At 37.9% G+C, this 25,761-nt stretch overlaps 1 protein-coding gene across 1 annotated transcript in view; it reads right to left on the reverse strand.

The window, feature by feature from the left end:
- Positions 1-25,761, reverse strand: part of LOC117316229 (DNA replication ATP-dependent helicase/nuclease DNA2-like) — a 66,987-nt gene that overhangs the window by 31,873 nt on the left and 9,353 nt on the right. The window contains exons 6-22 of the mRNA XM_033870768.1: positions 24,831-24,902; positions 22,170-22,331; positions 20,762-20,786; positions 20,247-20,309; positions 18,246-18,331; positions 17,461-17,580; positions 11,837-11,905; positions 11,149-11,191; positions 10,378-10,588; positions 10,056-10,224; positions 9,262-9,444; positions 8,150-8,293; positions 7,730-7,873; positions 7,085-7,207; positions 5,526-5,605; positions 4,767-4,819; positions 3,990-4,038 (exon numbers count right to left, since the gene is read on the reverse strand). Of these exons, the coding sequence (XP_033726659.1) occupies positions 3,990-4,038; positions 4,767-4,819; positions 5,526-5,605; positions 7,085-7,207; positions 7,730-7,873; positions 8,150-8,293; positions 9,262-9,444; positions 10,056-10,224; positions 10,378-10,588; positions 11,149-11,191; positions 11,837-11,905; positions 17,461-17,580; positions 18,246-18,331; positions 20,247-20,309; positions 20,762-20,786; positions 22,170-22,331; positions 24,831-24,902 (1,796 nt within the window). The remainder of the gene's footprint in view (positions 1-3,989; positions 4,039-4,766; positions 4,820-5,525; positions 5,606-7,084; positions 7,208-7,729; positions 7,874-8,149; positions 8,294-9,261; positions 9,445-10,055; positions 10,225-10,377; positions 10,589-11,148; positions 11,192-11,836; positions 11,906-17,460; positions 17,581-18,245; positions 18,332-20,246; positions 20,310-20,761; positions 20,787-22,169; positions 22,332-24,830; positions 24,903-25,761) is intronic.

Consider the following 25,761-nt stretch of genomic DNA (forward strand, 5'->3'; position numbering starts at 1 on the left):
AGATATTACCTGTGTCTGGGTAACCTTTGATGAGGACGTAATCCTCTACCATGTAGATATTTATACTTACCTGTGTCTGGGTAACCTTTGATGAGGACGTAATCCTCTACCATGTAGATATTTATACTTACCTGTGTCTGGGTAACCTTTGACGAGGACGTAATCCTCTACCATGTAGATATTACCTGTGTCTGGGTAACCTTTGATGAGGACGTCATCCTCTACCATGTAGATATTTATACTTACCTGTGTCTGGGTAACCTTTGATGAGGACATTATCCTCTACCATGTAGATATTACCTGTGTCTGGGTAACCTTTGATGAGGATGTTATCCTCTACCATGTAGATATTTATATTTACCTGTGTCTGGGTAACCTTTGATGAGGACATTATCCTCTACCATGTAGATATTTATACTTACCTGTGTCTGGGTAACCTTTGATGAGGACGTCATCCTCTACCATGTAGATATTTATACTTACCTGTGTCTGGGTAACCTTTGATGAGGACATTATCCTCTACCATGTAGATATTTATACTTACCTGTGTCTGGGTAACCTTTGACGAGGACGTAATCCTCTACCATGTAGATATTTATACTTACCTGTGTCTGGGTAACCTTTGATGAGGACGTTATCCTCTACCATGTAGATATTACCTGTGTCTGGGTAACCTTTGACGAGGACGTAATCCTCTACCATGTAGATATTTATACTTACCTGTGTCTGGGTAACCTTTGGTGAGGACGTAATCCTCTACCATGTAGATATTACCTGTGTCTGGGTAACCTTTGGTGAGGACGTAATCCTCTACCATGTAGATATTACCTGTGTCTGGGTAACCTTTGATGAGGATGCAATCCTCTACCATGTAGATATTTATACTTACCTGTGTCTGGGTAACCTTTGATGAGGACATCATCCTCTACCATGTAGATATTTATACTTACCTGTGTCTGGGTAACCTTTGACGAGGACGTAATCGTCTACCATGTAGATATTACCTGTGTCTGGGTAACCTTTGATGAGGACGTCATCCTCTACCATGTAGATATTTATACTTACCTGTGTCTGGGTAACCTTTGATGAGGACGTCATCCTCTACCATGTAGATATTTATACTTACCTGTGTCTGGGTAACCTTTGACGAGGACGTAATCGTCTACCATGTAGATATTACCTGTGTCTGGGTAACCTTTGATGAGGACATCATCCTCTACCATGTAGATATTTATACTTACCTGTGTCTGGGTAACCTTTGACGAGGACGTAATCGTCTACCATGTAGATATTACCTGTGTCTGGGTAACCTTTGATGAGGACGTCATCCTCTACCATGTAGATATTTATACTTACCTGTGTCTGGGTAACCTTTGATGAGGACGTCATCCTCTACCATGTAGATATTTATACTTACCTGTGTCTGGGTAACCTTTGACGAGGACGTCATCCTCTACCATGTAGATATTTATACTTACCTGTGTCTGGGTAACCTTTGATGAGGACGTCATCCTCTACCATGTAGATATTTATACTTACCTGTGTCTGGGTAACCTTTGATGAGGACATTATCCTCTACCATGTAGATATTTATACTTACCTGTGTCTGGGTAACCTTTGACGAGGACGTAATCCTCTACCATGTAGATATTTATACTTACCTGTGTCTGGGTAACCTTTGATGAGGACGTTATCCTCTACCATGTAGATATTACCTGTGTCTGGGTAACCTTTGACGAGGACGTAATCCTCTACCATGTAGATATTTATACTTACCTGTGTCTGGGTAACCTTTGGTGAGGACGTAATCCTCTACCATGTAGATATTACCTGTGTCTGGGTAACCTTTGGTGAGGACGTAATCCTCTACCATGTAGATATTACCTGTGTCTGGGTAACCTTTGATGAGGATGCAATCCTCTACCATGTAGATATTTATACTTACCTGTGTCTGGGTAACCTTTGATGAGGACATCATCCTCTACCATGTAGATATTTATACTTACCTGTGTCTGGGTAACCTTTGACGAGGACGTAATCGTCTACCATGTAGATATTACCTGTGTCTGGGTAACCTTTGATGAGGACGTCATCCTCTACCATGTAGATATTTATACTTACCTGTGTCTGGGTAACCTTTGATGAGGACGTCATCCTCTACCATGTAGATATTTATACTTACCTGTGTCTGGGTAACCTTTGACGAGGACGTAATCGTCTACCATGTAGATATTACCTGTGTCTGGGTAACCTTTGATGAGGACATCATCCTCTACCATGTAGATATTTATACTTACCTGTGTCTGGGTAACCTTTGACGAGGACGTAATCGTCTACCATGTAGATATTACCTGTGTCTGGGTAACCTTTGATGAGGACGTCATCCTCTACCATGTAGATATTTATACTTACCTGTGTCTGGGTAACCTTTGATGAGGATGTAATCCTCTACCATGTAGATATTACCTGTGTCTGGGTAACCTTTGATGAGGACGTCATCCTCTACCATGTAGATATTTATACTTACCTGTGTCTGGGTAACCTTTGATGAGGACATTATCCTCTACCATGTAGATATTACCTGTGTCTGGGTAACCTTTGATGAGGACGTAATCCTCTACCATGTAGATATTTATACTTACCTGTGTCTGGGTAACCTTTGATGAGGACGTAATCCTCTACCATGTAGATATTTATACTTACCTGTGTCTGGGTAACCTTTGATGAGGACGTAATCCTCTACCATGTAGATATTTATACTTACCTGTGTCTGGGTAACCTTTGACGAGGACGTAATCCTCTACCATGTAGATATTACCTGTGTCTGGGTAACCTTTGATGAGGACGTAATCCTCTACCATGTAGATATTACCTGTGTCTGGGTAACCTTTGATGAGGATGTAATCCTCTACCATGTAGATATTTATACTTACCTGTGTCTGGGTAACCTTTGATGAGGATGTAAACCTCTACCATGTAGATATTACCAGTGTCTGGGTAACCTTTGATGAGGACGTCATCCTCTACCATGTAGATATTTATACTTACCTGTACCTGGGTAACCTTTGATGAGGATGTTATCCTCTACCATGTAGATATTTATACTTACCTGTGTCTGGGTAACCTTTGATGAGGACGTAATCCTCTACCATGTAGATATTACCTGTGTCTGGGTAACCTTTGATGAGGACATTATCCTCTACCATGTAGATATTTATACTTACCTGTGTCTGGGTAACCTTTGATGAGGATGTAATCCTCTACCATGTAGATATTTATACTTACCTGTGTCTGGGTAACCTTTGATGAGGACGTAATCCTCTACCATGTAGATATTACCTGTGTCTGGGTAACCTTTGATGAGGATGTTATCCTCTACCATGTAGATATTTATACTTACCTGTGTCTGGGTAACCTTTGATGAGGACGTAATCCTCTACCATGTAGATATTACCTGTGTCTGGGTAACCTTTGATGAGGACATTATCCTCTACCATGTAGATATTTATACTTACCTGTGTCTGGGTAACCTTTGATGAGGATGTAATCCTCTACCATGTAGATATTTATACTTACCTGTGTCTGGGTAACCTTTGATGAGGACGTAATCCTCTACCATGTAGATATTACCTGTGTCTGGGTAACCTTTGATGAGGACGTAATCCTCTACCATGTAGATATTTATACTTACCTGTGTCTGGGTAACCTTTGATGAGGACGTAATCCTCTACCATGTAGATATTTATACTTACCTGTGTCTGGGTAACCTTTGATGAGGACATTATCCTCTACCATGTAGATATTTATACTTACCTGTGTCTGGGTAACCTTTGATGCGGAGGAACTTGTCTACCATGTAGATATTACCTGTGTCTGGGTAACCTTTGATGAGGATGTAATCGACTACCATGTAGATATTTATACTTACCTGTGTCTGGGTAACCTTTGATGAGGATGTAATCCTCTACCATGTAGATATTTTTACTTACCTGTACCTGGATATCCTTTGATTAGTATGTAATCCTTACTCATCAACACCTGTCAAACAAACAAAAATAAAAAAAACTAGAAAATGTCTGTAAGACATGAATGTCAGTATTAGTATGCTGCCCTAGATGAATTACACACATAATGACTCAGGAATTCAGTGGTTTATATTTGCATAAGGAATTTACCTGGTTATGTTGAAAATCTCTACTTCTAAGAGTAGAATGGAAGTAAGTTATCTACTCTAATTGCTACAGAAACATTCTCTATAACAAACATTTCTGTAATTCGGTCCTATGCATTCCCATATATATTATGATAATTTTTACCAAGAAATTCCTCAAATTTATATGTAAAGTATACTTGACAAATTCCAATATACGTCGATATGTAGAAACCTTTGTATATAGAAATGTTCAGACACTTGTATACTCTTGTAAGTAAACTTTGTACCAAAAGGAAAATCAACTAAATCTGCTGATGGGTTCCCATCTGGTAGAGTACAATTGATTGTAAAAGTAGAATACATGAAACTCTGGTTGCATTGGAAATACCGGTAGATACAAATCAGGTGCCAATGTAGCATGTACAGAATGAGCAGACATTCTAAACGATAGAAACATGCTAATGATGGTACCAGGTAATACAAAAAGTTTGGAAAATAACTTTCAGTAATATTTTCTTTAACAATTTTTTTTTTACAATTCATACTAAAAAATGTTTTAAGAATTATGTATAATATTTTTTTTCATTTGTCTGAAATATATATAAACATTCACCTTTAATATTGACATTTTCTGCGGTTTGTTAAGGGGCTTGAATATCTTCTTCACTGAAATAAAAACATCTTATCATAAAATCATATTTTTCTCACTTTCTGATTGGCTAAAAATACCTGGTTGACTGGATGTTTCTAAAAATAGATTAATTAGAATTACTTTCCCTTCGTTAATATTTGTTTTTTCTAGGTTAATAATACCATGTATCGACCTTATCAAAAGGCTATGATTGTATATTATTACATAATAGGTCAGTTATCCAGTCAAGCCACTAATATGATATGCCCTGGATTGATTTTCACTTGATGCACCGATCAGAAATTGATAGTGACGTCATAATACTGATAATGACTTGACGTAATGAATTCTGTGTGGTGCAACAAAATGATTGTCACTGTTTGAATAAATCCTCCACATTATGACTTTGAAACCAAAACCTGTCAAAATATAAGTTTTCTAAGTAATATCTTAAAATTTGTTTTCATTTCATGAGATATTATTGAGATCATCTTGAAGTTTTTATGATTGCTCATTTAAGCTCCTATATATATTCTTACTATTTTTATTTACACATTTTTAAGGTTGCGGTTAAGACAATAACAACAAACAAAAGGTTCCTGTCAGAATTGTACTTCCTGAGAAAAAGTTTTGGCGAGCTTTCACCGTTAAAATCAATTGATTCCTATGATATTATCCAGGTGGGCAAAGAAGATTTTGTATATCAAAATGCAACCTCCTGGATTCTGAAGGTGTACTTACCACTTTCAATGTCTGACTTGGAAAGTTTAGGTAGAAATTCTGATTTAGATCTGTCTATTATCAAAGAACGCAATCTTGCACTGTAAAATAAAATGACGATATTGAATAACATCAAATTTAAAGTAAATCTTAAACAAACCAAAGGCACCTATACGTGGTACCCACTCAATCATTACTCGTTTGATACAATAAAACAGGTGTCGGACATGAAAAAGCGAAGTAATCAGGGACATAGACATACCCTACTTCCTTAATCAATGAAAGAAATCTGTGCAGGAGTTCATGAAATATCTTGTCCAAATCCTTTTTTTTTGAAAGTGGTTAAGTTTGACCTTTAACCTCAAACCTTTACCAATTACCCCAAAACCTGTTCATATGTAGAACTTGATGTTGTGGTGCTATGGTGTGAATATTAATGATAGGACAGACTGGTGTACAACTGAATTACTGTTTACCTTCGCGGAGTGTCAGCCATGAGACGTGATAGACTGGTGTATAAGATTACTGAGGTACTGTTTACCTTCGCGGAGTGTCAGCCATGAGACGTGATAGCCTGGTGTATAAGATTATTGAGGTACTGTTTACCTTCGCGGAGTGTCAGCCATGAGACGTGATAGCCTGGTGTATAAGATTATTGAGGTACTGTTTACCTTCGCGGAGTGTCAGCCATGAGACAGGACAGACTGGTGTATAAGATTATTGAGGTACTGTTTACCTTCGCGGAGTGTCAGCCATGAGATGGGATAGACTGGTGTATAAGATTATTGAGGTACTGTTTACCTTCGCGGAGTGTCAGCCATGAGATGGGATAGACTGGTGTATAAGATTATTGAGGTACTGTTTACCTTCGCGGAGTGTCAGCCATGAGACAGGATAGACTGGTGTATAAGATTATTGAGGTACTGTTTACCTTCGCGGAGTGTCAGCCATGAGATGGGATAGACTGGTGTATAAGATTATTGAGGTACTGTTTACCTTCGCGGAGTGTCAGCCATGAGACAGGATAGACTGGTGTATAAGATTATTGAGGTACTGTTTACCTTCGCGGAGTGTCAGCCATGAGACGGACAGACTGGTGTATAAGATTAGTGAGGTACTGTTTACCTTCGCGGTGAGTCAGCCATGAGACGTGATAGACTGGTGTATAAGATTATTGAGGTACTGTTTACCTTCGCGGAGTGTCAGCCATGAGACGGGATAGACTGGTGTATAAGATTACTGAGGTACTGTTTACCTTCGCGGAGTGTCAGCCATGAGACGTGATAGCCTGGTGTATAAGATTATTGAGGTACTGTTTACCTTCGCGGAGTGTCAGCCATGAGACGGGATAGACTGGTGTATAAGATTACTGAGGTACTGTTTACCTTCGCGGAGTGTCAGCCATGAGACGGGATAGACTGGTGTATAAGATTATTGAGGTACTGTTTACCTTCGCGGAGTGTCAGCCATGAGACGGGACAGACTGGTGTATAAGATTACTGAGGTACTGTTTACCTTCGCGGAGTGTCAGCCATGAGACAGGATAGACTGGTGTATAAGATTATTGAGGTACTGTTTACCTTCGCGGAGTGTCAGCCATGAGATGGGACAGACTAGAGTACAGGATCGACGAGGTACTGTAACCATCATACTTGTCCAGGCGGAATGTTCCTCTGATCTGTTTCAGTCGTGGGAGACTTTCACTAAGTTAAAGTCAACATGGAAATAGTTAAAAATTCGGAAAATCAATTAAAGTTTTTATCCTATTCAGGGTATAGAATTAAAATTATTGTTTCTAATTAATGTATTACAATCTAATTAAAATCTAATTAAAATCAGATGTATGCTACTATCCGTTCATAAGGAGAGCAGCGTAGTGCAAATGTACATCTGATTTTAATAAGATTTTATGTAATAAAGACTCATAATTGACTTACAACCTATTATAGAAAAGTATTTCTATTAAGTACAGTCAACCCTAGTTATCTCAATGTCACGAAGAAGACTTTGATTGATCCCAAATATTTGCGGTAACCGAGCACATTTTCTATAGAATATTTCTTTGAGTTGAACAGGGTCTTCAAGTAATCAGAATTCGAAATAACAAAGTTTAACTGTATTTAATTAAAAATTAACAAATAAACTGTTTATTACACAATCATAATTGAAATTCTGAACATGAGATTCATTAAAAAAAGCAATTCCACAACCAGAGTTAGGAATACCTTTCTGTAACCAGTTCCAGGGATTCTGCAGTAAGGTTTTGCAGCGTTCCCATACAGACAGCAATCATACTGGGTTCCTCAGAGCTTACAATGACATAGTCCCCGGATATCAGCCCCACAGTTCTCAGGTCCCTGGGGAGGTTTCTAAGTCAAACAAACTTTTTACTACATGGATGTCATTATAAAGAATTTTAATTTGAAGTTTTGAAGTCAAATCAATTCAGAACAACCATATATGTGTGAAAAGGTAAAAGCCAGTCTTTGAAACTTAAAATAATCATTTTTTGTATTTGTTTGATTTTGTTTTCTCTCTTAGGGCAGTGAAGTTGCTTAATATTGTTTTTGACAGATAATTAAGTTATAATTATTAATATTTATTGAGACAGAATTCCTTTTTTTTTAACAGATCATTGGTTGTACCTGTTTTTTGACCAATTTCTTGTAAACGTGAGGCAACTCATTTCATCATCTGTGTTGGAGTTTTGAACAATTGAGGAAGACTTGGTAGCCATGTTTTCGTCTGTCAGCAGATTCAGTCGGCATATACATTCTCCTACAGATTCCCTGACAATTCAAGCAAAACAGCCAATACATAATGGTGTTATTGAATGATGGCAAGGGTAGACAACTCTGATCACAACTTAATGTATCAGACAACATACAGAGAAAGTAGACAACTATTTAACACTCACATGTCCAGCTAAGCCTATATGAAGACGTTCTAGGGAAACACCAGGTAAACAAAAAATATGGACAGGAGAGAAAGGAACAGGATTAGGTGACTATGTATTAGATTGATTACTAAGTGGCCTTGACATCAAACATACATGACCTTAGCTGTATAATGTGACTTTACCTGTATGTGACCTTACCTGTATGTGACCATACCTGTATGTGGCTATAACTGTATGTGACCTTACCTGTATGTGACCTTACCTGTATGTGACCTTACCTGTATGTGACTATAACTGTATGTGACCTTACCTGTATGTGACCATACCTGTATGTGACCTTACCTGTATGTGGCTATAACTGTATGTGACCTTACCTGTATGTGACTATAACTGTATGTGACCTTACCTGTATGTGACCTTACCTTTATGTGACCATACCTGTATGTGACCTTACCTGTATGTGACCATACCTGTATGTGATCTTACCTGTATGTGACCATACCTGTATGTGACCTTACCTTTATGTGACCATACCTGTATGTGATCTTACCTGTATGTGACCATACCTGTATGTGGTCTTACCTGTATGTGACCATACCTGTATGTGATCTTACTTGTATGTGACCATACCTGTATGTGACCTTACTTGTATGTGACAATACCTGTATGTGGCCTTACCTGTATGTGACCGTTTCTGATGAAATTTTACCAGCATGTGAATTTACACAGTATGACCTAATATGTGCATGATTTTACTTGTATGTGACATGTGTGTGACCTGCAGCTGTATGCAACCTTGCATGCAAGTGATTTTACCTATATGTGACCTGTATGTGACTTGTATGTGACCTTACATACCTCTGTGGTCCAGTCCTACACCAGATCTTTCTCAGGCCCGACTGTATGTTGGTCTGAGATTCCAGGTCCAGCATGAGACACCAGCGTGTGAAGTAATCCATGTGAGAGGGAGAAAGGTGAGCCAGTGCATCAGGGGCGAGGGATGACATGGCATGACTGGATGGTAAACTGCGTTCCTCCACCCTATCAGGAAACAATGCACATTTCTGTTTATGTATGATAGAACACTCTTGGGTAAGAAATAAGTTTCTCCCTTTTCTAGCAGTCATTCCCTGATTTAGTTATCCTAAACAAACAGCTATCCTCCCTGACCAACATTTATTCCTTCTGACTAACAGCAATCTCCCTTGACTAACATTTATCCCTCTTGACTAAAACTTGTTCCTGCTGACTAACTTTTCCTCTGTGACTAAGACTTATCCCATCACTTAATTTTATCCCTCTGACAAATTAACAGCTACTCCTCTTGACCAACAGTTGACAAACAATTATCTCCTGACTGAAATGATTCCCCCAACTAAAAAGATTCCCCTGAATAACAGTTATACCCCCTGACTTACAGCTATCTCCTCTGAATTAAAGTTATCCCAGTGACTAACAGTTAAAACCCCTTTGACAAACAGTTATCTCCAGTGACAAACAGTTATCCCCCTTGGCTAACAGTTATCTCCCCTAAGCCCCTGGGTTATTGCAGTGACTTTAATCCCTAGTTTAACATTACTTTCTTTATCATGTCCTTTGAATGCTAATGATTACGCAATGTGACAGTCCGTTTAATCCGAGTGTTGACTCACTTCTGAAATGCTGCACAGTGGAGAAGATGGGGACACTTAGGGCATGTCCTTGAGTTGTTGATGGGGTCAGGTAGGCGGCCAAAACTGTACACGGTGCTGCCATCTTCTGTTGACCTTTTAACCTGCTGGTCCAGGAAATAGGCCATCTCGTTCCGAAGCTGTATCAGACCTGACAACAAAAAATAATGTAAAACTTGATGCCAGACTGATAGACGCTGCCAGATGCTCACCACAGCATGAACACATTCACCCCTTTGGGTCAGGTGAGCACAAAATGACAAAACAAGAATTTCCACAGAAATATATTAATTGGAAAATTAACCTCTCTGACTGAGTTGGTCTGCAGGGATGAGTTTCATGCTAGGCTCCTTGAGGTATAACAGAAGCCCTTGCTTGGGGTCAGTGCGCCGATCAGAGCTCATCATACTGTACAGTGTTACCTGTCCCTTGTGCTCTAGTGAGAATGATGGACGCCCTGTTTTCAGCTCAAGTGGAATTATCGATTTTTCTCCTAAGCCTGGTCGGGATTTTTTCTAAAATATAGAAATTATATTCAAGAGTGCAATAGTATATTTGTGAAAATGCTCAAGAATCAGAGTAAGAGTAATCAGATATTATAATTTAACTAGACATATCATGTATTACCTTATCAAGTCATAACTGTTATAAGAAAGTTCAACAAGCAAGGTACCTATAATCATCCATGCAACTTTCACCAAAACCAGAAAGGGTGATTTAATGATGAGTGACACATTACTAGATACAATAGGGTTGTATGCTGGCTTTATAGCCCCGTGAACAGCCAGGGTCCTTTTGAGGCTTGGTCTCATTGTAGTAGTTGGTGACTACCTCACTGAACAACATATTAGAGGACCGTCGCATGACATCGAGAGCAATTAGGGTAAGGTGTCTTGTTCTAGGACACAACCCACAGACAGGCAAATTTTTCAGCTTCCCAAGAAACATAAAGTATTAGACAGTATATAGAATATCAGCAATAAGTGCCTTAATGCTTTCAAAGTGAAAAACATGGAAATAAGATCCGCGTTAAAATATGTATGTTTACAGTATCATAAACCTCGCCAGCACTCACCTTGACTTCCACTGTCAAGTCTATCTTCCCTTTTACACCAAATCTGTTAACAAAAACACCAAATTGTGTTCTCACATGAAAAATACTATCTTTGCCAGCCTGGTAGCCCATGACTAGCAAAGATGGAAAAAATACCAGATTTAAAGATTTTCGTAATATCATTGGCAAAGGCATGCAATGTAGACATTTAAGCATTGAACTGCTTTCAGTTGGAAGTTACGGGCTGATGAATGCCAACTGGACAAAGGCAAATTTAATGAAGCGCGCTCAATGCTTATATTTACATTTGACAATGATTTTTAAAGACTATATCCAGGAATTTTGCTCCGACGATGAATGAACAAATTATTATCGTCAAAGACGGAACAGCCTTTTCAACAGCCATCTTTCGTTATCGCCGACATGACAATTATGATGTCACTATATTAATATGACGTCATAATAAAGATTTGGAAATTATGGACTCATAACTTCCAAGTGAGCTTGGTAAATTTAAAGTTATATAGAAGGGCTGCAGTGTAAATGTAAATATTCCGAAAAGGGGCCTAAACTCAGACCTTATACAGGCAGGAGAAACAGAGGGAGTACCAAATCAGGAAAATAAATTGCAGTTAAATTTAATACTACTTTAACTAGAAATGTTAACTCGGTGACAAGTATATATATATATATATATATATATAATTACCGTGGTGACCAGATATTCTCCTCAATGTCCTTGATCTTTGTAATGAGGATGTCCTCACCCTGCTTCTTCCTGGAAAAGAACGAAATTGGTTGTAGCATATAAAAAGCCTGTATCATGTTTCAGCCCACTAACATACATTGTATCTTATGTCATATTGCCGATAACAGACACTGTATTGTTGGACTTTAAACCTGAATTTTGAAACACTATGTAATCAGTGCTGGGTGACACAATTTACTTTCTAGAGCACTGCTGGAACTAAACTTCCTAAACTTTATTTCTGTCTTAACTCAAAACACCACTAGTATATACTATACATTGATGTACTTACGTCTGTACCCCTAACACTGTCTGACCACCACTAGTGTACTACACATTGATGTACTTACGTCTGTATCCCTAACACTGTCTGACCACCACTAGTGTACTACACACTGATGTACTTACGTCTGTACTCCTAACACTGTCTGACCACCACTAGTGTACTACACATTGATGTACTTACGTCTGTACTCCTAACACTGTCTGACCACCACTAGTGTACTACACATTGATGTACTTACGTCTGTACTCCTAACACTGTCTGACCACCACTAGTGTACTACACATTGATGTACTTACGTCTGTACTCCTAACACTGTCTGACCACCACTAGTGTACTACACATTGATGTACTTACGTCTGTACTCCTAACACTGTCTGACCACCACTAGTGTACTACACATTGATGTACTTACGTCTGTACTCCTAACACTGTCTGACCACCACTAGTGTACTACACATTGATGTACTTACGTCTGTATCCCTAACACTGTCTGACCACCACTAGTGTACTACACATTGATGTACTTACGTCTGTACTCCTAACACTGTCTGACCACCACTAGTGTACTACACATTGATGTACTTACGTCTGTACTCCTAACACTGTCTGACCACCACTAGTGTACTACACATTGATGTACTTACGTCTGTACTCCTAACACTGTCTGACCACCACTAGTGTACTACACATTGATGTACTTACGTCTGTACTCCTAACACTGTCTGACCACCACTAGTGTACTACACATTGATGTACTTACGTCTGTACTCCTAACACTGTCTGACCACCACTAGTGTACTACACATTGATGTACTTACGTCTGTACTCCTAACACTGTCTGACCACCACTAGTGTACTACACATTGATGTACTTACGTCTGTACTCCTAACACTGTCTGACCACCACTAGTGTACTACACATTGATGTACTTACGTCTGTACTCCTAACACTGTCTGACCACCACTAGTGTACTACACATTGATGTACTTACGTCTGTACTCCTAACACTGTCTGACCACCACTAGTGTACTACACATTGATGTACTTACGTCTGTACTCCTAACACTGTCTGACCACCACTAGTGTACTACACATTGATGTACTTACGTCTGTACTCCTAACACTGTCTGACCACCACTAGTGTACTACACATTGATGTACTTACGTCTGTACTCCTAACACTGTCTGACCACCACTAGTGTACTACACATTGATGTACTTACGTCTGTACTCCCCAACACTGTCTGACCACCACTAGTGTACTACACATTGATGTACTTACGTCTGTACTCCTAACACTGTCTGACCACCACTAGTGTACTACACATTGATGTACTTACGTCTGTATCCCCAACACTGTCTGACCACCACTAGTGTACTACACATTGATGTACTTACGTCTGTACTCCTAACACTGTCTGACCACCACTAGTGTACTACACATTGATGTACTTACGTCTGTACTCCTAACACTGTCTGACCACCACTAGTGTACTACACACTGATGTACTTACGTCTGTACTCCTAACACTGTCTGACCACCACTAGTGTACTACACATTGATGTACTTACGTCTGTACTCCTAACACTGTCTGACCACCACTAGTGTACTACACATTGATGTACTTACGTCTGTACTCCTAACACTGTCTGACCACCACTAGTGTACTACACATTGATGTACTTACGTCTGTACCCCTAACACTGTCTGAATGATATTTTGTTTACTAAATAGTTGTTTGTACACAACATTTAAAAACCCCGTCACAGTCTTCATGTTAGTAAATATCTATTTCTAACCTCGCGCCTTTGATCACGTGATGTTCTTGACCAATGGAAATACGTCAGGGGATAGCGCCACCTGCATTCATTTTCAAGCAGCGTGATTATTTGTAGCAGCAGTGTTTTATTCATCATCCACCATCCGCCCCACCTCCACCTTTGATAATTTGCAGTTTTCTTTACTGTTGTTTGTGTATAATTGTTTATATTATATTATAATTACCTTTTAATATTTATATACTGTTGTTTTGTTTTGATTGCCTGTACTTTTCATGTGTATATGTTGTTTTTATTATATGTGTTTACTTATAATATTTATATTTATTACATGTCTTTTTTACTTGTTTCGGGCTCATTTGTTTAGGGGTAAGTAAGGCCTCATGGTGAGACAACACCTGGCAAGCTGGTCTGAGCATTGGATAAACCTACCTCCCTGATTCAGGTTGGGGCAGCCGGCTCGCAGCACCTCATTGTACATCTGTGTTGGTTAATTATAAGCTTTATTTTATTACATGTTGTCACATTTTTATTTTTATTTTGGGCTGCTCTTCTTAGTACGGAATAGTTAGAGGATATCACTCACAGTAATGAATTTATCACGCCGTGATATTAGCACTAATTTATTCCTAGGGGAATTTTGCCACAATACTTTATAGTTATTCGAATTGGACTTTTAAATTCGGGGAATTTCTTGCCCCCAATTCATTATATCATATTTTGTGTATTTATTTCTTATGTAGATGATATGCTTGGGATCGCCCAAGCTCGGGGGTCGCCCCATCTGAAACAGTCTTAGCAGAACTGCCTGCTTTTTAGCTACCAACTGCTTACTCTGTGGCTTGAGGTCGCTCAAGCTAGGTTTCTCTCCTTTCTATTAGTCATAGCTAGCTAAGCTATGATCGCTCTAGCTTGGGGGTTGCATGCCCCTATAGTATAATTAGTATTTTAATTGGTTAGGTGTATCTTTTTAGTAGTGAGTAAAAATTTATTATGTAATATTGTTAGTTGTGTTGATGTTATTTAGTTGTAAGAATGAGCAGCCCCTAAGAATGCCAAAACCTTTAGGTAATAATTAATATGAGCCTGAACAAGTTATTGGTTCCATTCAATAAATTTTTGACTTTCATACTGTTTTGGTGTTGTGTATAAACCACCACTAGTGTACTACACATTGATGTACTTACGTCTGTACTCCTAACACTGTCTGACCACCACTAGTGTACTACACATTGATGTACTTACGTCTGTACTCCTAACACTGTCTGACCACCACTAGTGTACTACACATTGATGTACTTACGTCTGTACTCCTAACACTGTCTGACCACAACTAGTGTACTACACATTGATGTACTTATGTCTGTACTCCTAACACTGTCTGACCACCACTAGTGTACTACACACTGATGTACTTACGTCTGTACTCCCAACACTGTCTGACCACCGCTAGTGTACTACACATTGATGTACTTACGTCTGTACTCCTAACACTGTCTGACCACCACTAGTGTACTACACATTGATGTACTTAGTCTGTACTCCTAACACTGTCTGACCACCACTAGTGTACTACACATTGATGTACTTACGTCTGTACTCCTAACACTGTCTGACCACCACTAGTGTACTACACATTGATGTACTTACGTCTGTACCCCTAACACTGTCTGACCACAGCTAGTGTACTACACATTGATGTACTTACGTCTGTACTCCCTAACACTGTCTGACCACCACTAGTGTACTACACATTGATGTACTTACGTCTGTACTCCTAACACTGTCTGACCACCACTAGTGTACTACACATTGATGTACTTACATCTGTACCCCTAACACTGTCTGCCCCTGCGAGATGATATTCATGAGTTCATGAATGTTCATGAATCATTCATGAACTTTCAAGAATACTGTAAGTTTTTGATTCATGAAAAAATGTTCATGAATATTCATCAAATACCTCTCATGAACTCTTCATGAACTTTTATGAATAATTTTACAAATTCATTAAGATTCATGATAGTTCATCATATGTGATTATGAACTATTCATGAACTTTCATGCATAGATGATATTCATTAAAATTCATCAAAATGAATGAAATAGTAAGAACAGTTGATAATGAATTTTGAAGAACTTTAATGAATGAGAATATTATGTGATTATGAACTATTCATGAATTTTCATGCATTGATGATATTCATGAAAATTCATCAAAATGAATAAAATAGTAATGAATTTTGAAGAACTTTAATGAATGAGAATTTGACCTTAAAATTGAACATTTTCTTGAATAAAAAAATACCTTACATTTTAAATTGAATAACAAACTTAATATCTAAAAAGTTTTAAATTTAATTCCATGTCTATATTACAATTTTGATGTTGGCTTAAAGAAGAATAAGGAAACAATAAGAAAACTTCAAATTTCCCGCCAAATTTTTCCCGCCCAAAAACTTCTAGCAGGAGAGTTCCAATACATGGCAGCCATGAGGCTTTTCTCACAGAGATGAATAACATGTTATTTTACAAATGAAGGCAAGTATTTATCTTTCATACCTGTTTCATGATCAATACAACACTACCAGGAAATTCATGAACTAAGTTCATGAATAATTCATGAACTATTCATGAATGTTCATGAATTATTCATAATCGTTTCGCAGGGGTGACCACCACTAGTGTACTACACAATGATGTACTTACGTCTGTACTCCTAACACTGTCTGACCACCACTAGTGTACTACACATTGATGTACTTACGTCTGTACTCCCAACACTGTCTGACCACCACTAGTGTACTACACATTGATGTACTTACGTCTGTACCCCTAACACTGTCGGACCACCACTAGTGTACTACACAATGATGTACTTACATCTGTACTCCTAACACTGTCTGACCACCACTAGTGTACTACACAATGATGTACTTACGTCTGTACTCCTAACACTGTCTGACCACCACTAGTGTACTACACATTGATGTACTTACGTCTGTACTCCTAACACTGTCTGACCACCACTAGTGTACTAAACATTGATGTACTTACGTCTGTACCCCTAACACTGTCTGACCACCACTAGTGTACTACACATTGATGTACTTACGTCTGTACCCCTAACACTGTCTGACCACCACTAGTGTAACTACACACTGATGTACTTACGTCTGTACTAACACTGCCTGACCACCACTAGTGTACTACACAATGATGTACTTATGTCTGTACTCCTAACACTGTCTGACCACCACTAGTGTACTACACATTGATGTACTTACGTCTGTACTCCCAACACTGTCTGACCACCACTAGTGTACTACACAATGATGTACTTATGTCTGTACTCCTAACACTGCCTGACCACCACTAGTGTACTACACATTGATGTACTTATGTCTGTACTCCTAACACTGTCTGACCACCACTAGTGTACTACACACTGATGTACTTACGTCTGTACTCCTAACACTGCCTGACCACCACTAGTGTACTACACATTGATGTACTTACGTCTGTACTCCTAACACTGCCTGACCACTGCTAGTGTACTGCTGTTTCCACTGCTGTAGTTGAGGAACATACTTCTTTATCTCCTCCAGAACCTCACCTTCTGTCACTGCGATTCCATACCTGGTATTGATCATTGATAAAATCTTGATGGTGGGATACTTGATTTGATTGACATAATATAACCCTATCTTCACCATTAACTGTTCAAAAAGATACATTCTACTCAACATACAAAATCATATAGAAGTCTTCTTTTCTGATGTATCTCCAATTGCAACTGATTGAGAGTCAGGTCCATCATTTACACAAAACTGGTTGCCCTTAACCCAAGGATGCTTCAGACCAAATTTGATCAAAGCTTATCATTCCTACAGAAGAATTTTGAAGGATTTTCTATCTTTCCCGTATTAGACACAATCACTCAGAAACCTGGGGGGCCAGACCCTTCACAAAGGATGCTTTAGACTAAATTAATTTTTAAAGAATTTGCTGTATTTCTTCTTTTGGACACTGCCCCTCAGGCCTCCTGGGGGCCAGACATGCCATTTATACAAAACAGATTAAACTTCACCCAAATATGTTCAGACTTAATCTGGTCAAAACACAGAGTTATTCTTGACTAGTTACGATTTTAGGGAAAAGTTTACCTGATGGAGGGGAATTGTTACTGTAGATAACATTTTTGTTTTGTTTGTTTTTATTTCTTAGTTATTTTCCTGGCAAAACTAATGAACATGCCGAACAAAACAGTAATTTTGACATTTTGCTATTTGTGTATAACTTACATATCATGGACAAATTTGCTCTGTTTAATTACTTTTCCAGCTTCTCCTAAAATCCCAGCCTCATCATGTATCTGTTTTTTCAGGACCTAGAATTCGAACAAAATTATAGCTGAGCTCAAATGAAACCAATGAAAGCATAAATCAACAAGGTAAAGTTATATGAGTATTACACAGTCAATCATAGCCATAAAAACCTGGGTATTGTATTGAACACAGGACAGTATTTAATCTCTCTGTATTATTTCAAGCAGCACTCTTCACCATAAGAAATACACATATGATAACTGTAACTAGAAGTATAGAACAAAAGTATCTTCCCATACTTTGAGAGTGTGAAAAAAGAAATCTCTCCTACCCAAAGGGTATTAATCTTCATGTCATATAATGATCCTTTCATGTCATACAATGTTCCTTTCATGTCATACAGTGTTCCTTTCATGTCATACAGTGTTCCTTTCATGTCCTATAATGTTCCTTTCATGTCACACAATGTTCCTTTCATATCATACAATTTACCTTTCATGTCACAATGTTCCTTTCATGTCATACAGTGTTCCTTTCATGTCATACAATGTTCCTTTCATGTCATACAGTGTTCCTTTCATGTCATACAGTGTTCCTTTTATGTCATACAATGTTCCTTTCATGTCATACAATGTTCCTTTCATGTCATACAATGTTCCTTTCATGTCACACAATGTTCCTTTCATGTTGTACAGTGTTCCTTTCATGTTGTACAATGTTCCTTTCATGTCATACAATGTACCTTTAATGTCATACAATGTTCCTTTCATGTCACACAATGTTCCTTTCATGTCATACAATGTTCCTTTCATGTCATACAATGTTCCTTTCATGTCATACAATGTACCTTTCATGTCCTACAACATACCTTTCAGGTCATACAATGTACATTTCATGTCAAAGAGGTACCTTTCATGCCATACAATGTACCTTTCATGTCATACAATGTACCTTTAATGTCATACAATGTACCTTTCATGTCCTACAACATACCTTTCAGGTCATACAATGTACATTTCATGTCAAAGAGGTACCTTTCATGCCATACAATGTACCTTTCATGTCATACAATGTACCTTTAATGTCATACAATGTTCCTTTCATGTCATACAATGTTCCTTTCATGTCGTACAATGTACCTTTCATGTTATACAATACATTTTCACCGTCTGACAACAAATATGTTTTCAATCTGCTGTCACATAGAGTTGTTTTCACTTGAAAAGTCATTGGGTTCATGAACATGGAGTTGCTGTCACTTGGAAGTCATAGGGCTGATGGACAAGGAGTTGGTGTCACTTGGAAGTCATAGGGTTGATGAACATGGAGTTGGTGTCACTTGGAAGTCAGTAGGTTGATGAACATGGAGTTGGTGTCACTTGGAAGTCAGTAGGTTGATGAACATGGAGTTGGTGTCACTTGGAAGTCAATAGGCTGATGGACATGGAGTTGCTGTCACTTGGAAGTCAATAGGCTGATGGACATGGAGCTAATGTTAATTGAAAGTCATTGGGTTGGTGGACATGAGGTGCTTTCACTTGAAAGCCACTAGGTTATTGACATGAAGATGCCGTCACCTGAAAGTCATTGGGTTGGTGGACATGAGGTGCTTTCACTTGAAAGCCACTAGGTTATTGACATGAAGATGCCGTCACCTGAAAGTCATTGGGTTGGTGGACATGAGGTGCTTTCACTTGAAAGCCACTAGGTTATTGACATGAAGATGTCGTCACCTGAAAGTCATTGGGTTGGTGGACAAGAAGTTGCTGTTACTTGAAAGTCATTGGGTGTGTAGACGTGCATGATGCTTATAGTAGGGAGTAAAGAAATTTTTGCAACTTTGATTAAGTTGCCATCTCCTTATCAGGAGAAAAAAGCAAAAACATTATATTCCTTTTAAAACACTGTTTTTTTTTCGACATGAAAACACTTTCTTCAAATATCCATCCAATTTAATTTTGAAATTAACAAATTTACCTGCTGAAATAAACAGTGTATGATACTTCCATACAACATCTGGACATTTCCTCGGTCACATCCCTGTAATGACAAATTTTAAAGAAATGTGAGATAGGACCACAATCAGAGAACTTACAGGCCAGACAATCATACCAACAGTACCAAAGATTGCTACATACCATCATTGTATCAGAACTTTAACCTTTCATATATACCACGTTGACCTTTATATATGATACCGACATTTGGTTATTAAGTAAAAATTCTGTCCAGTCATATTACAATTGATATCAATACAATTTTCAACAATTAAGTGCAATCAATGATTGCAAAACTCTGATGACAGCCATTGCAAAATTCCGCAGGGCACAACAGGCTCTCACACAAAAATTCTAAATCCAAACATCTAAGGAAGTGTAGTTTTTATCACCTTCAATTCATAAGTTTCATTAATAATGAGCTACAGATTAACTGATTTCTACATCTTAAAAGAAAATGTCCTCTATATACCAGAGACCTGGTATAACTCTTACCTTAAACTTCTCATTAAGTACAGACCTGAAATCACACGAAACAGATTTAATGCAACATTAAAACAAACCAATAATTCATACTTAAGATTGACAAAATGACAGCTTAATAATAACAAAAGACAAATGTTCATGGTTCGATCGATCGCGAGACCTTTGAGAAAGTATAGGGATCAAGATTAAGACTAGGTGATCAGTAAAGTAAGTGTATTCTAGCTCTGCTCCACTAAAAACACCCACCAACATCAGATATACAAGATCTAACATGAGTATTAAGCAAACATAATATTGAATTTTATTACAAAATCATGTTTTTCACATTTTCCAATTGCCTAAAATAGTGTGACATGATTCCAGATAAAAAGTCATACTGACCGGCCGTGCAATAAACCTGGTAAAAAATGCTGGTTAACTCAGGTGTTTCTAACAAGACCTGTTATACAGCATAGCTCGCCTCACAAATGTTTTTCAATAAATAATAAATAATGTCCAAAACATATAAAGAGCAGTTTTTTTCCAAATATTTCAGTTCAGCTCAGTGACTGGATAGTATAACTCCACAGGGACCCTAATGTCAAATATCAGTACCCGAGTACAATTATAAAGTGATGTATTATATACATTTCAACACTTGCATCAAAAACTTTCATTTTTCACAAAGTCCAAAATATGTCAAAAAGCAGGTTTTTTGCCCAATAAAATCTTTTAGTTCGACTCCAGAAGGGGATAGAATAATTATATATAACCCTGCAGGGACCCTAATACCAAATATCAATATGCCTTTCAACACTTGTACCAAAATGTTAATATTAGAAAACCAACGAGAACGCTGACGCAAGCTCTCCCTTTTCTTCAAAGAGACAAGCTAAAAATAGATCAGTTATGAATTACGGCCTTGGTATTGTCCAGCAGTGTAAAATATCTTGCATAGCTTTTGAAACATGATGAGCAATAACGTTTCATTATCTGATATATTAAATAACAGTTACAGTTACCAGGCATATTTAAAATTAATACAACTGAGCTACCTCCATTGAATTGTGGCATTTTGTGTAACAATCTAGCCACTAAAGAGAGCATTTAAATTGGATTGCCTGATATACCTTAACCAATTGGCATCGAGCAATCCAGGTGCCAATTGGCAATACCAAGGGGAAGCAATTAGCCTCTACCAACTATGTCAATTTGTCGAAATTAAATCAATTATCTGATAGATGGTAATTGTCAGGCCAAAACAAATTGGCTGGGTATGAACATTTTTACTAGGCCTTAACAAGCTTGCAATTCATTTGGAAATTATGAAAAAACACACAAAAATTCAGTTCAGAAATTCTCTATCAGTTGACCTGCAGCAAACAATAGAGGATGATTCTATTCCTAACAAAAGGAAATAAATTGCCATGTAACTTACTTTCTCATACAGAACACACCGGATACCACCGATGTCCCCGACAGAAGGCGATCAGGGTTCACGACTATCAGCCCAGATTTGTCTGTGATGTTGCAGGTCATTTGATCATCAAATTGACCAATCACATGCACCGTATCTCCTTCTGTGACGTGTGTATCATACCTGTCATGATAATTTTGATTGTAATATTCAAATTAAATTGTCAAGTAGTAACTTATCAATGATGTAGTCAAATTTCATTATCTCAAATCTGATAACTTGATGGCTCTAGATCTGGTTAACTTGAAGTAAAAAATCAGTCCTGACAGTAAAATTCAATACTAAATAAACTCTCCCTGACAGTAAAATTCAATACTAAATAAACTCTCCCTGACAGTAAAAATTCAATACTAAATAAACTCTGATACCTGGAATACTTCGGATATTTCAATTTTTTTTTTGATGTTTGGTTTGTTTTTGTTTAACGTCCTATTAACAGCCAGGGTCATTTAAGGACGTGCCAGGTTTTGGAGGTGGAGGAAAGCCGGAGTACCAGGAGAAAAACCACCGGCCTAGAGTCAGTACCTGGCATCTGCCCCATGTAGGTTTCGAACTCGCAACCCAGAGATGGAGGGCTAGTGATAAAGTGTCGGGACACCTTAACCACTCGGCCACCGCAGCCCCATTTTTTTATGACTGCACTGATATCAAGATAACAAAGTTTGACAGTGTTTATAATAAACCTCTCTGACATTGTGCAGTTAAAGATTTGAGATATGAGGTACAACTAAAGGGTTGCGGATCATAAAATCATCTACCGTATTTGCCCCAAATTAGCGGATCATAAACTCATTACCGTATTTGCCCCAATTAGTGACCCTCCCCTTATTAGCTCCCCTCCTCTTTCCGGTGGAGAAATTGAAATTATAAAGATGCCCCTCCTAATTTTGAAACAACTCAAAATAGTCATATTACTTACATTTTATATGTAAAGACTTCAGTTAAGAGATCAAAGATAGAATAATCTTGAATATCACAATTCCTCAAACTTTTTTCTTAGCGAATTTTTAGACTTTTTGTCCATAGTATGGGTTTAGTTACCTTAATAAGCCGCCCCTCTGGTACCATTTTTTAAGCACAATGGGTGTTAATTATGGCAAATATTGTAAGTATATTATGGAACTAGACAACATCTTTAATTTGAACATTTTTTACTCTCTGAAATCACCAAAAAGATTAATATCAAGGTCACTTGATTATCTAATATAAATTAATAATTGTTATCACCCATACATGCTAGAAATAAGCCAGATATATTCCTAAGCTTCTGAATAAGAAGACGCCATTGACATATTTGACTGCGTGACCTTCAATGAAAATCAAGGTCATTTTATTGGAAGATGTACAATTTTTATATTCCCTCCGACCAAGCTATATATAGCTACTGTCCTATTAGTACTATTCTAAGCTTAATGGTTGTGAATATGTCTCTTAACATAAAATGACATGTTAATGATCATTTTGGCTTTTGATAGAGATCTAAGTGAATAATTGCTTAAATGTATCTGAATACCCACAACTACATCTCATTACTGATAGTTAAACCCATCTGATTCCACTCAACAACATGACACTACTGCATGGCTGAAATGGTAAATGTTCATACCAAAAGCCTCCTCAGAACATCATACCATTGTCAAATTTCTTTAACCATGAAAACAAGAGGATCAGAGAAAAGGATATTCAAGCAACCATGGCGAAATACTCTCATTTAAATATAATTTCCTATTTTTTAGCTGTTTCTCCTAACAATGTTTCAACCAAATGTGGACCAAATGCTGTCCTTCTTAAAGAAAAAACGAGATTGAACATTTTTTTCTGCTATATTTCCTTTATTGGGATCACCTGACCCTCAGACACCAGAGAAGTCAATTTCTCTGTTTATACAACATTGGATCTCAACAATGCTCCAGACCAGGGGCCGCGGTGGCCGAGTGGTTAAGGTGTACCGACACTTTATCACTAGCCCTCCACCACTGGGTTGCGAGTTCGAAACCTACGTGGGGCAGTTGCCAGGTACTGACCGTAGGCTGGTGGTTTTTCTCCGGGTATTCCGGCTTTCCTCCACCTCCAAAACCTGGCACGTCCTTAAATGACCCTGGCTGTTAATAGGACGTTAAACAAAAACAACCAAACAAAAACAAACCAGACCAAATTTAATCAAAATCCATTCATTCTATCATGACGAGTAGCGTTTACCTCTATTTCCCCTATTGGGCTCCACCCTTTTAGCCCCATGGGAGCTACACCTTCCATTTATACAACATCAGATCTCCTTTGCCTAATAATGCTCAAGATCAAATTTTCATCAGAATCAGTCATTCATGACTAGTCCTGATTTAAACGATTTATCTAATTTCCCTTATTGTGCCTAAGCTCAGCCCAGGGCAGCCACACCCTTCTTTTATACAGGATTGGATCTCATGTCCCCAATAATGCACCAAATTTCACCAAAATGAATTCAGGCACTCAGGACTAGTAGTGATTTAAAGAAAATGTTGACAGACAGCGGACGGACAACGGACAGACAATAGACACTGTGCCATCACCTTCGGGCCAAAATGCATTTTAATTACGTTAAAATTATACGATGAGAAGATTAAAAGTGAAATGTTTTCCTACCAAAAGCCTTCAAGGATGCAAGTCCTTGCAATTTTCTCAGCAAAGTCTTCAAGCTCCAAAGTAACGGTGTCTCTGAAAATTTAACATAAATCTGTGGTAAATACAAATCAGTATTAATTATAAATGTATTAAAATCAATCAATTAAATCATTATGCATCATTGATTACAGAAAACGTCTTATTGACAGAGACAAGAAATTTAAGATAATTTTATTAGCTTGTCAAACAGTGTATATGGTCACACTGGTTGGAAGAATAGAGGAAACCTGGCCATGGTGTCTTTTACTTTAATCTTTCAGTAAGAGGTGGGCGATACATTATATACACAAAACACGGCCTGTTCATTTATGCGGGCACACTGATTCAATTACTGCACAGATTAATGTAATATTTCATACATAGATCTCGATGGACCTGCAAGTAAAACATGTTAAGAAGGAAAAGATCCTCACGTTGTCTATTCTTTGAAATAATAGACCGTGTGATCGAATCTAGGCCTCAACCAGTCCATGATTTGAAATGATAGACTGAACCTCAACTGTTAGAAGGCTTCAACCAGTCCATTATTTCAAACATTAGACAGCTTTCGGACATTCTCCTTTACATACAGGCATTGAAATTCTTTAGCAAGTCTGGTCTGAAAACAACTTCATGAAGTCCATCCTTATTTCATAAACAAATAACTCTGGTCCAACCTGTCTAACCATGATAAAACAAAAATGGCCAGTTCCTCAGTCAGTTTTATTCATTTTAAGGATACAGAAGAAAACCAAAACAGAAATGCTTTCTTCGTCGTGACATTTGCGACTTTCTTCTTTGTCTTCATTTATCATATTTGCAATGGCTGACATCTTGTTTTATTTATTTCTATTTTCTAGAACGATGAAACTTTTGCCATACACATGTACAGCAAAATGACTCAAAATGAATA

This window comes from Pecten maximus, chromosome 18 (assembly GCF_902652985.1).
Source record: "Pecten maximus chromosome 18, xPecMax1.1, whole genome shotgun sequence".
In the NCBI taxonomy this organism is placed as follows: Eukaryota; Metazoa; Mollusca; class Bivalvia; order Pectinida; family Pectinidae; genus Pecten; species Pecten maximus.